General features: G+C 40.8%; 1 protein-coding gene across 1 annotated transcript; it reads right to left on the reverse strand.

Moving 5' to 3' along the window:
• Positions 1–1,112: 1,112 nt before the first annotated feature.
• On the reverse strand, positions 1,113–14,908 carry hnmt (histamine N-methyltransferase). Its single transcript, XM_034134710.1, has 7 exons — positions 14,833–14,908; positions 7,011–7,157; positions 5,515–5,567; positions 4,550–4,657; positions 3,530–3,660; positions 3,256–3,349; positions 1,113–2,108 (listed from the first exon to the last, which is right to left on the reverse strand). Exons 2-7 carry the CDS (start codon positions 7,145–7,147, stop codon positions 1,756–1,758), a joined length of 876 nt encoding a protein of 291 aa, XP_033990601.1. The 5' UTR covers positions 7,148–7,157; positions 14,833–14,908; the 3' UTR covers positions 1,113–1,755.
• Between the last annotated feature and the right edge of the window lie 1,987 nt (positions 14,909–16,895).

Consider the following 16,895-nt stretch of genomic DNA (forward strand, 5'->3'; position numbering starts at 1 on the left):
GAGAGTTATTCTAAGGCTTTACTCATTGGGAACTCGGTATGAGATAGAGCACACTGTTGATATGTCAAATCTGCCTGTTTTACACACTTTGACCAGTGCTGGAATTGGGCCGGTACTCACCGGTACGCAGTACCGGCACTTCTGATTTTTACCGGCACTTCTTACTGAGTACCGGCAAGACGGCATAAAAATGGTTCTGATGAACTAATTTAGTTCCTGGGGCTTTTTGGTGTGAACGCAAATATATCGTAGTTCTGATGAACTATTGTGGGAAAAGTACTCCGGTGTGAACGCGCTACAAGTTGCAGTTGTAATGGAATATATATATTTTTTAAATGTATTTTTCTGCAAGTGAACATTTCATCACTAAGTTCATTTTTTTTCTACAAGCTCTAAAACTTTTTTTTCTTTTGTGACTTCAAATTTGGTTCACAGATACGTGGATATTTTATACAAGTGTAAATGTATGCACACAAGCTCAGATTTTCTTTCTGCAAGTGCTCACATCAGGTTTTACACGCGCTCGCATTTTGCACCATATCTACCTTCATAAGGAGATCTGCTTCTTTATTACATTTGTACTTGACTCTTGTATTTATACAGAACCTTACTGCTAATGCCCTCAAGATGGAGCCAATACTTCATATATCAGTGACAGTTATTTTGACTGGACTCAGAGTTAGGCCAGCAGCTACCAATATCCTTTGTATATATTATGTATTTATTTCAAAGAGGACCATACATACAAATGCATGAATCTCAGAAAAGAGAAGATATTAATTATGCCAGATTATAGCTAATAGTTAATTTCCATCTGCAGTCCTCAGTGTTTATCTGACTTATAGAGTGATGCATGTATCAGTATGTGAATATCAGTGTTCAAGGTTGTAAAGCTGAGGAAACATGCTTTCTCAGGCTTTTATTTAAGTTGTGTAGAGTTTTATGCATCTCATGTTCTATTTTTTAAATGGAGATGTATTAGTGCTCTGTGTAATGAAACAGTGCTACCTTGTTATAATACATATGTATTTATACTGTGTATATATATATATCATTTTTCTTTTTCACATTGTAATTCTACAACAGCTTCTTTACAAAACAGAAAACCAAGCTTTAACAGGTTTTGGTTTTTAATCATGTTCTCTCATTGATGTAAATATTATATGCAACCATTTCAATATATAACATTCAAGAGCGAAGACATAAAATGCAGACACTCCCGCAGGAGTCTCCAGTTTATTAAATTGAACAGCTCAATCTCTATGGAAAATTAAACGTTGAATTTTCCATTTATTTTTACACTTCCAAAGTAATATGATCCAATGGGAGCCATAGTGTAATGGGGTTGGTAGCACAGCCTGCCAGCTGTTGTCCATTACAAAAGCTTTCATGATGAAACCTGAGGACGATGTCTAAAGCCGATTAAAACTCAGGTCTTTACATTTTGGGTGGCGCACACAAATAAACACACTGTGTGTTATAGATAAAAACATAATCAAGCCATATTCATTTTGCACAGGCATAGAAAAATCAATACAATACAATTATAGAAAATAACTTGTTTGTAAAAATCAATCATGTAAAACTAAGCATATCCTACAAAGGCTAAACGCTTGTTGATTATATACAGTAAATAATACACTGTACAATGGGAATCAATTGCCCTTTAAAAAAACTATTCAAGTATGCTGTTATTCTACTGCAAATGTATAAATCACCATAGGCTATTAAGCACTTGTTTCTAAGTTTGCGGATCTACTGTATGACTATGACCCCAAGGTTGTTGTTAAAGAGAACTTTGCCATTGGACTCCATGCTGCAGTCTGGGTGCTGCAGTAACTCCAGGACACCGGCTTTGAGCTCAGGAGAGGCTGTGTTACTGAAGTCCAGCACCTCAGTGAGGAAATCAAGCAGCAGCTCTCCCTTCTCATCCCCCTCTGTGAAACACTCTGTGATATCCATTTGAGAAGGCAGCTCGTAGCTCTGGTAGCTCACACCCTTGGAGTCCAGAAAGCTTTTCATGTCTCCAGTGGTCACACACTGACTTATTTCTGTGTTACAGAGCTGGCTCCTGTAGGTCCGCCACAGCTTTCCCCAACCACTCTCACCTGGAAAAGATTACATGAAAGTAGAAATAAGAGTCTACAGCCGAGCTAGCAGCTCTCGAGGCTTTACTCTGGCCTACCAGTGCTTAGAGCTACATGCTAACCTCAGCATGCTAACATGCTAACATGCTCACACTTTTTGAGGTCTTTTTTACTCGAATATAGGCAAGGCGAGTAAACATTTTCATATGTTTGCACGATTAACAAACAAAATGTGTATGTGCTCTAGTCCAATTTTTGTTCTTGACAGTTACTATTTTTACCTTGTTCAACATCTTAGCATGCTAGCATTCTAAATGCGTGGTGCCCTTGAGCAAGGCACTGGACAACCTCCCACCCCCCCACTCCCATTGCTCCACGGGCGCTGTACAATAGCTGCCCACTGCTCCTACTACTAGGATGGGTTAAATGCAGAGGTCAAATTTCACTGTGTGTGCTGTGTGCTCTGCATGTGTGACCATTAAAGAGGGTTTCATCCCTCCGATTCTATCTATCTATAAATATTTGCTAATTGGCACTAAATATCAAATAAAGCTGAGACTGATGGGAATATCATTAGTTTAGCAGAAAATTGGTCTCAAATTATCACAATTATGATTTGTGTAACAGTTTCAACTCTTAACAAACACTGTAGGCCTATTGGTTTTTTTATTGTAAGATGCAAAGATATGTGGCAGATAGCACAAAAAGTGTAGTGTTTTGGACTGTGATAAATCATTAGCAGATCCCTCTTTTCTAGATGCATAAAAAAATAAACCTTTTACACTTAGATGTTATGCATATGGTGGTGTGTTCCTTGTACCCTGACTTTTTTTCTCAAATTATTATTATTTTTTGATATATATCACCATGCTGACAGTTTTGCAATATATTAAGTTGTATCCCTATGTTGCTTTCATGTATCCCTGTATCATGAAAGCAACAATAATTCTTATTTGCACATGTAGGGTTTTCTCTTGTTTTCACAACTTCTGATAACAACAGTTATAGTATTTGTATATTTATATATTTCTAAAATGATTGTGTTCCCTGTATACTGTACTGAATCTATAGAAAATAGGTGTGCTGACTATATACAGCATAACCAACCCTTGCCATCAGAGAAGAAAATACAAAAATTGATAATATGAGATTAAATCCACCCACTCACCAGATACTAGGATGATAAGAAGCTTCCCCTTCTTGTCGAGGAGGCTCTGGAAGAACTCGACGGTAGCTCCAGGATCCTTCACATAGTACAGCATCTGTCGATTTCACCACAGATAATGAGCTGGTAACTGGATTCACATAGCACCTAATTAGAACGCTATGCTACACAGATGTTCTAATGGGATTAATTGCTGTGGAGCGCCGCCAAGTGAATACGACCTAGATGTGTCAAAAATATAGTCTGTGAGCAAGAAGCACACGTCAGCGGCACCGACCTGTATCATGTGAATGAAGTCAGCCTTCTTAGTCATCTTTTTCACTCTCCACTGCTCCTCAAACTCGGAGGAAGTCATCTTGTTCCAGGTAAATTTGATGTAATCTAAATTTGGTTTCTGTGACACCATAACTATATAAAGAGACACAAAACAGAATCAATGTTACTTTGTGTAAATGAAACATCTCTAAACCACACAGGGAAAGTATAAAATAACTTATGTAGGTCAGAAAAATACTTTTCTGCTACTTCGATATTTTAGTCTCTGCATTTACGACTATAACATTTGCTTGTCACATTGTTGGAAACACATCTTGTTTTGTGATAAGTTTAGTTTCAACTATCTTTTTCCATCCAACATTGATTTTTCTTTAAACTGCCGATGCGAAGGAGGCAAGCATGGGCAAGTCTTGATATCACAAAAGATTTCAAGACGCTTTAGAAAACACTAATTCTGGTAAAGTTTTGAGTCAACAGATACTTGGCTACAGTAATTGAGCCACCCACAGGAAATGAAACAGTTATTGGCACTCAATGCAGCAGAGATGGACACAAAAGATAAGAAAGAGGAACTTCAGGATCACTGTTTGCCTACATCTTTTATTAGGATAGTATTTTGAACACATGTGTTTGTGTGAATATTTCGAAGTAGAACTAGTAGAAGTTTTTCTAAACTCCTGGTCAGAGAGCAGCAGAGCTGGTGGGGATTCACAGTTTTTCTCAAAAAGAGATTCTGAAAGGTGGATACTTGCTGACATGAGGGCTAGACTCTGGGGCTGGTGGTCAAAGGACCATCCCCCTGCTACTGTAATACATGTATAACTGTATTATTTATGTATAAGTGGGAAAGCCAAGGGCAGATATATAATGTATTCTCTGCATTGAAATACAACAAATGTGAATATAGCCTTTTTTATGCTGTTAAATTACATATCGGAACACATTTTTGGGGGCATGTGAATATACAGACACAGTATAAATGTGCGGTTTGAGAGATATGCGTGTGCCTATAAGACTGTACCTTTGTACTGATGTAGCTGCGTGCTGCTAGGCTCCACCACCTCATTATCCACCGTCACCCCTGGGTGCTTCAGACGGAGCTGGGAGAGCATCTCGAGGTCAATCTCACCTACACAAACCAACAGTTCTTATTTTGAAAAACACCCATTTCTTGCTAATAAAATCTCGACCCATTCTCCCGACAGCAGCCAAACTGTTCAATTATAAAAGTAAATGCATGTCACCACATTTCCAACAGTTGTACTTGTCAGGTATGCAAGAAATTATACATTTGATGTTGTTATAATCTCAGGAAAGCCTCAAGTCAAAGCTCACTAGGATTTTTCTCCAAATATAACTTTGCCACAGGCAGGTGATTTTGTTCTAGTTGTTATTGAATCTGACACGTTTCCATGTACGAGAGTACATCCAAGTAAAGAATCCGATGTGGACAGGCGCTGAATCTTTCTGATTAGATTGAATAATACCTTACAGGGGAGTTTGTAGCCATTCTAATGGATTTTACATTCCATTACAGAATCTGTACCGCCGCTCCATTATGACACTGACATGACAGCTCAGGTAAATTAAAGGAATTGGCTCTGACATAAGTGAAGGGTAATAGCACTCATGCGCATGTAGTGAGTTTGATCAGGAACAAATTAGCCCTGTTGTGTCATGAGCACTGGAAACAAAATGCAGTGAAACCACACACTAGTGAGGTCACTCCGTCCACGACTGAGGTTAAAGATTAATCTGACAACCAGGTAGATGGGTTCAAACTCTTACCACTGATAATAAGGGTAAAGGTTTTTAGTGCTGCAGACATAGATGACAGCAGTGCCAAAGGAACTAATGCTGCAGGCTGATTCTACAACGCCTCCTCACCTTCGCTGTCTGCAGCAGAGGTCGCTCAGCTACTAACCGTGTCACACAAAACACAAGATACGTTTGGCACTTAAAGTATCCTATACTGAGTCTTCTTACCAGCTCCACTTCCAACTCCAATGACATTTAGATGGGACTTTCCATCTCCAATGCTGAGGGGAGAGCAGAAAAGCACTTCTTAAGAACAGTAAAGTCTGAAAACTCACAGCTTCCTACCTGCCGATTGGGGCTGTAACCGTCAATTCTGCCTGACATCGTGAGATGTTCTTATATAGCATCTGAAGCATCTCCTGGCTCGGGGCTTTCATTCTTCCTATGAAATGTTCTGTCAATCACCAACTGATTTTAATAACACTATTATATGTTTTAATTACTTGGGAGTCATATCACTCCAGATTTGCTCCCTGCTCTGCGTCACAGAGTTCTCTAAGGCTCAAGCTTATATGAACATAGAACATTTCAAGAAGGGACATTTTATATACACTTCTTGTCATTCACATATGCACACCTTGTTTAGCTATGTACATTTGTGCAATCATTTATTTCGTTTTTGTAAGCATCTCAGTGACAGTAGGCAGGACATACTCATAAAATATTAATATGTTATGTTTGGGGTTCTAAGTTTAGTCATAACAAACTGACACTGCACTGCTTAATTGTTCGTAGCCTTTGCAGCAGAAGTCTTCACACTGCATTTTCTTTAACTTTGTTTGACAGTGTAATTGTTGGAGGTGTATACACTCTTGCAAGCACAAAGTGAAGTATGAGGCTGATCCTGCTTAGTAATAATCAGCCTCTCTGAATCTGTCGTGTTAATCACAATCACTTCTATTTTCCGCTAATCTGCCTACTAAATATCTACTAAATAATGCATCTTTTCTATGTCTCCCCCCTGGATTGCTCAAAGGTTAAGAACATCTCTCTAGGCTTATGGTAATTTAGTTATCCAGCAACAATATTATCACAACACTTGTATAACAAGTTATACTGTATGTTCACTACGGTTTGACCTTAACAGGATTGTTTATAGCCAATATTAATGTTTGACAGTTCTGACAATCTAAGTGGAGGCTGTGGCTCAGTGGATAGTGTGCTGGACTTCGAATCAGGGGATAGCAAGTTCGAGTCCCACTGCAGTCAGCATGTCGTTGCGTCCCTGGGCAAGACACTTCACCCCAAATTGCTCCTGTGGGGATTGTCCACAGTACCGAATGTATGTAAGTCGCTTTGGATAAAAGCGTCTAACAAATGACATGTAACGTAATCTAAGAATGATGTACGGGTCAAACATGAAAACAAAAATGACATAATCAAACGTTTTTGAAAACATTTAAAATATGAAAAAATAAACATGTCACTGCCTTCTCTCGACAAATTTGGGGTATTTTTGTACTTTGTTGCATTTTGTACTAACTGATTTTAGAGAGTTAATCAATTAACTTGACGCAGAAATGTTGGCAAACACTACACTAACTCTAGTATAGAGTACATCAATATATTTGAATGTACTTCTGATGTTTTTATAATACTGTCAATGGCCAGGTCTGTGGCTTCACTCATAGAAAGTGTGTGTGTGAGTGTGTGTGGCAGATTACCTGGCCAGTATATCTGGCAGCGTGTTGTGGATGAAGTCCTGCATACACTGATGCTCGGAGGAGCGCTCCAGAAAAAGCTGGAAGGATTTCTGGTACCTGTTATCATCAATAACCAGACTCTTCAGTGGAGAGGCCATGGCAAATAATCTGGCACAAAAACACAAAATATTTCCATTAACAGCTAAGAGGGCCGGAATGTTAATATAATATATCATTCACATAAGTAAAAGGAGTAATACTACAGTATAGGAACAATAAAAGTTTTTAATTAAATACAAAAGCATTATCAGATAAATGTACTCAAAGTATTCGTTTGTCATAATGGGCCTTTATAGTGTCATCATATTACTAAGCTAATATTTTTTTAAGCATCATCATGTAAACAGTAATTAAAGGTTATATATGGTCAAGTTGGAAATAATTTTAAATACAAGACAAGTCTAACTCCATCCATACAAAATATACAATATTTACCTCTAAAATGGTTTGTACCAAAGTATAAAGTAATGGTGGCCACCGGGGGCAAATGCGCTAAAAAGCCCAAAACACTTACATCAGGAGAAACTTGATGCACTTTCACAAACTATGCAAACATAAAAACACAAATGTGCCATAACACATGCAAATGAAGAAACCTTTGTACCAATGTGACAGCTCATTTGCATGTGTTATGTTTTTTACTTTGCTTCGTATTTTAAACTGCAGCGCATTTCTTAGGTCCCATGTCATGCTTTTCCGGTTATTACCTGTCCCCTTGTGTGTTATGTAGCTTTTTCTGCACGTAAACGGTCTGCAGAGTCACAAACCCTCAAAGTACACCCTGTAGCGAGTAAAACTCTAACACAGAAAATACCTGTCTATGCTGCCCCAGAACGCCTTGTTGGAGATTTTTCTTTTTCCATTTGTTTCTTCCTGAGTATGGTGACGTAACCATGCCCAGGTCCAATTGGACCAATCCGTGGAGCCACACACACACACACACACACACACACACACACACACACACACACACACACACACACACACACACACACACACACACACACACACACACACACACACACACACACACACACACACACACACACACACACACACACACACACACACACACACACTTATCTTTTCTCAGCCGCGGCTCCGTGAATCCGTGAATCTCCACTCACACTCACGTGTGTGGCGAACTGTGTGGCGAACAGCCTGGCTGTGAGTGTATGTGTGTGCTCAGGCTGAGTTCCGTGGTGTCTCGCTGTCTCGCAGACCCCACGCAGCAACCAGGAAACAACACCAGAAATCCACCTCACACTGTCCCCTCCTCGAGCCTCAAAGGGCGGGGCAGCGAGCCCTGCAACGTCCCGCCAACACGGCACCCAGACCCCACGCAGCATTCTCATCTGTTTGTCATTACTGGTGTCCTTTTCTGGTTGCTAACAAATGCCGTTGTAACACATAAACACACATCAGAGCACAGTGGGCTCATAGGGAGGGGGGGGCAGGAGCTCCAACAAGGCGTGTAGGACAGAGAGTGAATACACATACTATACAGAGATGCTGTATGAGAAAACCAAGGTTCAAGGTTCAAGGTTCAAGGTTCTTTATTGTCAATCTGACATAGCTACAGAGTAATTATGCAGTTGAAAATCTTATGTCACAGGCTTCTCCAACAATGCAACATAATAACATAACATAATAACAATAAGAGCAAGAGCAATACAAAAATAATAATAGTTATAAAAATGAAATAAAGTTATGATGTGGAATAGTGCAGTATGAGTCTATATACAAGTTATTGGAATGATATATATATATTAGGTATTAGATACATACTACTGAGTAGCAGTTGAATGTTTGAAGTTGTTTCAACAGTTCAATTTTTTAACAGTCTCACTGCCCGCGGGAAGAAACTGTCTCCGAATCTTCTTGTCCTTGCCCGGATGCTGCGGTAACGTCTGCCAGACGGCAACAGAAAGAACAGTTTGTGGCTGGGGTGATGGGGGTCTTTGATAATCCGTAGTGATTTCTTCCTGAGCCGCTGGGAGTAAAGGTCCTCCATGGATGGCAGCTCCGTCCTGGTGATGTGCTGTGCAGTTTTCACCACCCTCTGTAAAGCCTTACGATCGAGGTCGGTGCAGCTGCCGTACCAGGCCGTCATGCTGCCAGTGAGGATACTCTCTATCGTGCACCTGTAGAAGTTGCAGAGTATCCTGGAATCCATTTTGAACCTCCTCAGCCTGCGGAGGAAGAAGAGCCGCTGTCGAGCTTTCTTGGTGATGGTGGTGGTGTGAAGAGACCATGTCAGGTCCTCAGTGATGTGGACCCCAAGGAACCTGAAGCTTTTGACTCTCTCCACCGTAGTCCCATTGATGGCGATGGGGGCGTGTCCCTCTCCCTGCTGCTTCCTGTAATCCACAATCAGCTCCTTTGTTTTGCTGATGTTGAGATGGAGGTTGTTCTCCTGGCACCAAGATGTCAGGTTTTCGACCTCCTCTCTGTATGCCGTCTCGTCATCGTCTGTGATCTGGCCGATGACGGTCGTGTCATCAGCAAACTTCACGATGGTGTTGGAGCTGTGTGTGGCCACGCAGTCGTGGGTGAACAGGGAGTAGAGGAGAGGGCTGAGCACGCAGCCTTGAGGGGCACCGGTGTTAAGAATCAGGGTGGAGGATGTGATGTTTCCCACCCGCACTGCCTGGGGTCTGCCCGTCAGGAAGTTCAGGATCCAGTCGCAGAGGGCGCTGTTGAGCCCGAGGTCTCTGAGCTTGATGGCCAGCTTGGAGGGCACAATGGTGTTGAATGCTGAACTGTAGTCAATGAACAGCATTCTCACATATGTGTTCCTGTTCTTCGGGTCCAGGTGTGAGAGGGCAGTGTGGAGGGTGAGGGCTATGGCGTCGTCTGTGGACCTGTTTGCTCTGTAGGCAAACTGCAGGGGGTCCAGAGATTCAGGGAGGGAGGAGGTGATGAATAATTTGACTAACCGCTCAAAGCACTTCATTATGATGGAGGTGAGTGCTACTGGGCGGTAGTCGTTGGGGCAGGTGATGATTGTCTTTTTGGGGACAGGAATGATGGTGGAGTGTTTAAGACATGTGGGAACTACAGACTGCAGCAGGGACCTGTTGAAGATGTCTGTGAACACCTCTGCCAGCTGAACTGCACACACCCTGAGAACACGGCCAGGGATGCCATCAGGTCCAGGAGCCTTGTGATTTTGGAACATTGAACAATGTAAATATATTCTAGTAGACCTTGTAGTGCTGAGAGACGGGAGTCGGAGGCGGTGTATCGAAGGTACTAAGTTAGCTTTATTGAGCATCAGAAACACACATGTTATCAGCTTGAAGCCCAGGAAGAGAAGAAAGGAGGGCACACAGTAAGTACAGTTAACATATATGTCCGTGCGGAACAATACCCCCAACCCATAGTTCCGTGGGTGAATTATGTCAATCACTACAACCTCAACAATGGAATTATGATCAGTAGAATAGGCCATGACAAGGGACCTTTAATGTAATGCTGCGTTCACACCGGACGCGATGCGATGTTTGGGGGCGGCGCGATTACATGTAAAGTCAATGCAGAGACGCGGACAGACGCAAATTCGCTCCGACGGTGCGCATGAAGCGGTGGACGCGGCGCGAATCACGCGATTGAGGCGATTGAACGGTGCCGCGTTAAACGCGAGAGTTCAATTTTTTCAACTCGAGCGTCAAATTCACGTGACGCGTTCTCGCGGAAGCCAATCAGCGGTGAGGATCTCAGCCTGCCGTCACTGACGTTCAACCACACAACATCAGCCGTTAGCTGTTAGCAGTTAGCACACAGAGCTCACAGCTCCTCATATCTGTTCAGAAACTGGACAAAAGTACAAACCACAGACTGTCTGTGTCATGGCGAATACAGTCGCTGGTTTATTAATGTCTGTAGGCCGTTGTTATGAGTGTGGAATGAGCATATACAACGTTAGCTTAGCCTGGTCGACCCGATCTTCATTCAGAAAACAAGCATTTTAAAAGATTTTTCACCTGCCGTCTTGTCTGTAGACTTGTCAAGCATTAATTCATGGTTTTTACTAACCGGTATCAGTATGTTGTTACTTCGGCATCATTTAGAAACGTGTATTACAATTTAATCACGGTAAAATATGTTCATTTTGTTGTAGTTGTAGCTCCCGAGCAAGCGCGTCTTGTTTGAATGATGCGAGTAAACACAGCTGGCAGCCGCGGTGAAACTCGAGCGTTTAGAGCGATGCGATAGGAGCGATTAGAGCGAAGCGAATATTCGCATCGCGTCCGGTGTGAACGCAGCATAAGGGTTTTGTGGCCGTTCTAGAGCATGTGCCCCCTGTCGGCCACCATATAAAGTAGCATAACAAGGAAATAATAAAGGAAAGTCCGCAAGTAGGCCTACATGATTCAGGTTTCATATTGTAGGAGTGTTCAGGTTTCGTATTGTTTTTACTGTGTTTTTGTTGTATTTTATCTCGTTTTATTTTTAGCTATTTTATTTGTATTTCACGTTCTATCATGTTTTTAATAAATGTATTGTAATTTTAACTATATTTTACACTGTCATCCATGTTTATATTCTGTAAAGCCCACTGGGACAAACGTGTTTTGTGATATTGGGCTATATAAATAAACTTTGATTTGGTTTGATTTGATATTGTAGCTACATTATAGCCATGTACACTCACTCAATTTACAATTTTTACTTCTAGTCAATTTCTACTGACTGGAAGAAAAGTCCAGTCTGACTGGTCCTGTTAAGCACCAAGCCTGTTTTTCATGTTTCAGGCTCGAAAATGACATGCTCAAAACAAATGACTACAACTTAACTTCTAAAAGGGTTATATGAATAATTTCTTTTTATCAAAGCAAGGTTACATCTGTGAGTTGGATGTAGAAGTGTCAGAATCAATATAGATGTTTTTTATTTTAAAGAAAATTCAGATTTTACATAGTAAAAAACTGTAAATTAAAGTGTCCGTCCAAAAATTCTTTTTTACAGATAGTGAAAACTACCCTTGGATGATGGGTTAGTAGACTAAAAGCTTTAGGAATCCAAAGTACAACAAATAATAAGTACCCTGTATCAAGATTGATGCAAAACAAGTGACATTTGACCTTTTTAGAGAGGTTTAGCCAAAACCACCCCACCTCTGAGGTGATTTGGGTGAAAATTGTTTTTTTTCCATATCTCTGGCCCCCCTTGCTCGATTTGGATGGTTGACACCTCTTTCTGACCGTTAGAGCCAATATAATCGAAGGGGGAGGCCCCCACACACACACGTTGTGAAGAGAAAAGGTGGGGGCTGCGCGCATGTAAATATGCAGCAGAGTGGACCGATCTCTCGCTCTGACATTTGGAAACGAAAAAGCAGTTTTATTGCTTATGGATTATCAGAAATAATTTCAAAGAGTATACAGACACATTGGATTAATCTATGGATTAACTGCAGCATCGTTTTTTTGTCGTTTTAATGCCATTGAAGACCAGTTTTGACCAAGGTAAGCCATGTTAGCGTTTCTAGCTACCTAGCTCCACATGTTATGATGTACGCTTTCGTTTATAGCGTCGCAAATGTTTATCACGGAGTGTTGAGGTGGGCACCAAACGATTCTGTGTCTCCAGGACACCCAAAACGAGTGGTTGGCTGTGCATCTAGGATAAGTAATAAGGGAGTTATTGTGAGTTTAGTTGCAGAGATAGGTTACATTTTTTTCGCTCGTGGCTAATTCAGAGGCTGAGTGTTAGCATTGTGGGGTTTTTTTGGAAAAAAAAATTAAAAAGATCAGTTAGCTGAGTTTCTTCCAGTTACATGGATATAAAACATTCATAGTTTATTAAATATTAAGATTCCTTAGACGTTGTTTCCTGCAAATGACGCGTTTATCCGCCCGGTACCGAGGGGATGGTGCGTAACAGTTAATAAAGACAAGAAATTAAAAATGTGCAATTTTGTAAATTGAGTGAGTGTACATGGCTATAATGTAGCTACAATATAAAATCAAACTGAAAGGAGAACATCTATCTGAAATTGCTTATTCTGTATTATACAGAATAAGCAATTTCAGATAGATGTTCTCCTTTCAGTCATCCGACCCACTGCCAATATTTAGAGAAGGGTCCAGCTGCGGCCGCGGCAAGTACACGACACTACACGACACGCCCCCTACATGACACGCCCACCTGACACGACACTACGGTGGCTGAGAGACATTACCGTACATGGCTGATTAAAAACGAATTGCAAATGTTATTGTAGCATTTTAAGCAACTATTAGGCAAATAAATTAATAACCTAGTCTATCCGTTTGAGACACAACAGTATAACTTTCAACCCAAATCATTTTGTCAACAAACGGTGGTTTAGTAAACTTTTTTTAATGTATAAAATAGGTATTAATGAGATAATCTATTAATTATGTTTGTCTAACTGCTACACATGTATTTATACATAAATGTAGATATTTGTGAACATCTAAATATAGTTGTTAAAGGTTTTAAGATATACATAATCACATCATGGGGTCATTAAGGACCAAATTAGGAGGGCCAGTCAGGCCACTAATGAGCTCAATCATTCAAATGTATTATTATTACTTTATAAATTAAAAGTACTAGGGGTCTATTACAAAACCTTTGAAGGAATCGTCATGCATTCTGAATGTTTCTGTACTTTAAAAACATCATGGCTCAAGATCCTGTTCTTGTTTAAGATTATTCATACTCATTTGTGAATTTAACATCCATATTCACTCAAAACTGAAACAACACCAAATTTTTTTTTTAAAGCATTGCAGGCCTAAAGCTCCACGTCAGTGACCTATATTTTAATTTCTTCCATCAAACTTTAAAAATGGCAAACAGCATGTTTTTAAAGATTTAATCTTTTAAGAAACAAAATATCAAATTTGAACAGAAGGGTTTAAAAACACGTTTTTAATGCAAATAAACTTGAAACATAAACCTATTTGTAATTTCAAAATGCACTTGTATTGTCTGCGTGAAAGGCACAGTAGGCTATGAGCGAATACATATCAACATTAAAAAAATGACAAAGTCGTACAATATATACCATGTGCTACTGTCTAGGATTAAGTATGATGAGACTTTTTTTAAGGAGGGACCCCAGAGCCAAGGGCAGGCCGAGCAGATCGCCTTCTCCCGCCGTAGGCTTCCCCGGTGATGGGCTCCGTGTAACAAGTCCCCTCAGTCTGTGCGGGGAGCTGCACCACGGTGATGCTGCTGTCATCGCTCGCCTCTCCTCCGGTGGTGCCCTCGGCTCCCTCCGCCGCCCAGCACACTGGAGATCAAATGTCTCTCAGCCACCGTAGTGTCGTGTCAGGTGGGCGTGTCGTGTAGGGGGCGTGTCGTGTAGTGTTGTGTACTTGACGCGGCCGCAGCTAGACCATATTGAATATTTACACAGTCCACTGGTTGAACCTGGTTGAAGAATGTTAGCGATCCGCCAGAATGAAGTTCGTTTCAAACGAACTTCATTCTGGCGGATCGCTAACATTCTTGGCTAGGTTCGCTGAACATGAGCATGTTTCCAGCTGCTGCACGTCATATGATATCTTCACTATCATAACACAGCTGCCCTTGTGTGTGCAGAAATGTTTCCAACAGCAGTTGAAACTCAAACCAAACAGAGAGATAGAGATCCTGTCGCGTCAGTGTCTCCCTCGATATGTGTAACGGCTGATGGCGATATTTGCACGCTCAGTTAACGTCACAACGCTCGTTCACTATCGCAATAATTTCGCATGGTGTTTAAGCTGCACAAATGGAGACAAGACGCTCAGTTAACACTTACATGTCGTGCAGGGGTGAGTCCGTAGAGATCTCCGGTCTGAATCATAGACTGTATAAAGGTCTGAATACAGTTGAACCCTCCCACTGGAATTACGGATTTCCTTTAAGGAGGGCCAAAGATGGCAAAGAAAATCAGCCCAAAAATACCTGCATTTATATGGAATGCCATTTAAGCCAAAATTAAATAAATACATAAATAATTAAATAAATACATATATATATAAATATGCCTATGAAATAAATTCTGAAATAAATAAATGAGGCAATAAATAGGTATACATGTACATTTAAATACACATTTATTTATTTCATGGGACTTTTATTTTATAATGACACATTTATTTATTTCCAGAGACTTTTATTTCATAATGAGACATTTATTTATTTCAAGAGACTTTTATTTCATAATGACACATTTATTTATTTCAAGAGACTTGTATTTCATAATGACACATTTATTTATTTCAGGGATCTTGTATTTCATAATGACACTTTTATTTATTTCAGGGGACATTTCTTATATGCAAATTGTCGGGGCGTGGTTAGCTCACAGATCCAGACCAAAGCAACAGCACCGCAACACTGACTCAATAGCCAGGGGTGCACACAACTTTCTCAGTGAGGTACTCAGATGAGTACCTGGAGTCAGTGTTTGGTACTCCAACTTCTGGCGATTGTCAACGGGGGGGGGGGGTAGTGGAGTACAGAGCTTCGTGACCGCGGAGCGTGTAAACGTTGTGATCAGCTGTTTTAGCGCAGGGCTGCTGTGCACACGGAGACCGACTCTGTCGTCCGGTGAACTAACCGCCTTCTGGAAAAGCTTCACATTTACGTCGGTACGCAAATGCGCTTTGTGACACAAGTGACGGTACGCATTTCAGATTGTTGCCGCGCATGCGTACCTGCGTACCAGTTATGTGCACCCCTGTCAATAGCTCTTGTTTCACACTCAGCCTGATTTAGCTCTGGTTCTTCCTGTTTCAGCCACAGCGGAGCCGGCTCTAAACACCGAACACCAGTTCTTAGCTGACCCCACTTGGCTGACCGGCAAGAACCAAGAACCACGCTCACGTCGGAAGGGGGCGAGATTAACCTGAGCCATAATAACAGTTTATGGCGAGTACGGAAAATGAAAGTTGTAACAAGCAGTAGCGCTGAGCAAAGTGACTAGTACACAACCACACACTTATAAACAAACACACTTTATAAAGTCAGGCAACACTAACCAGGCTTCGTGTGATTCTGTTTATTTGTACCTTACTTTGACCATCCGTTCACTGTCATTGATCATCGTGGAGAGCAGGCAGAAGTTTTGTTTTGTATTATAGCAGCTATCAGATGGAATCAATACATGGGCTGCACAGGTTGTCATGTCCGAGTCCGACTATCACGTAGAATCATAATGAAAAGGTACAATGTGCTGTAGAAAACGGCTTATGCCACAATAGGATAGCAACAAGTAGTCAAGATAGTCAGTTTAGCTTTGGTTGCTGTTGCATAACTGCGGTCAACTCAGCCGTCTCTCTCGCGTTCGCTTGGTCAAATCAGCAGCTATTCATTTTTGAGTGCGCAATTAATAGCGCCTTTACGGTAATCGCTGTACAAGAGTAAAATAATGCATGTTTTTTTCTGCTTTATTTGCAATACAAGCCATTTGTACCATAAGTTCTTAATAAAACTGACACTGTTTGACTCAGTCCTAGTTTGACTGCTACAATACAATGAAGTAGCCTACTTTTATTGTGTACTTGTTGAGTAATACTCTGTCAAACTCCCTTCCAGAGTACAATCATGCATGTTTTTAGCTATCTTTGATGAGAGATAAAATGATATTTTGCCATAAGTTCTTAATACAATTGGGACTGTTGGACTCAGTACTACTTGGACTACTCCCACAAGTACAATAAAGTATTTTTACTGTGTACTTCTTGAGTAATCCTTTGTCAAACTCCGCTCCTGAGTACAATCATTCATATTCTGCTATATTTGATGAGGGATAAAATGATTTTTTGCAACAAGTTCTACATGAAATTGATACTGTTGGAGTCAGTACTACTTGGACTA

This window comes from Trematomus bernacchii, unplaced genomic scaffold (assembly GCF_902827165.1).
Source record: "Trematomus bernacchii unplaced genomic scaffold, fTreBer1.1, whole genome shotgun sequence".
In the NCBI taxonomy this organism is placed as follows: Eukaryota; Metazoa; Chordata; class Actinopteri; order Perciformes; family Nototheniidae; genus Trematomus; species Trematomus bernacchii.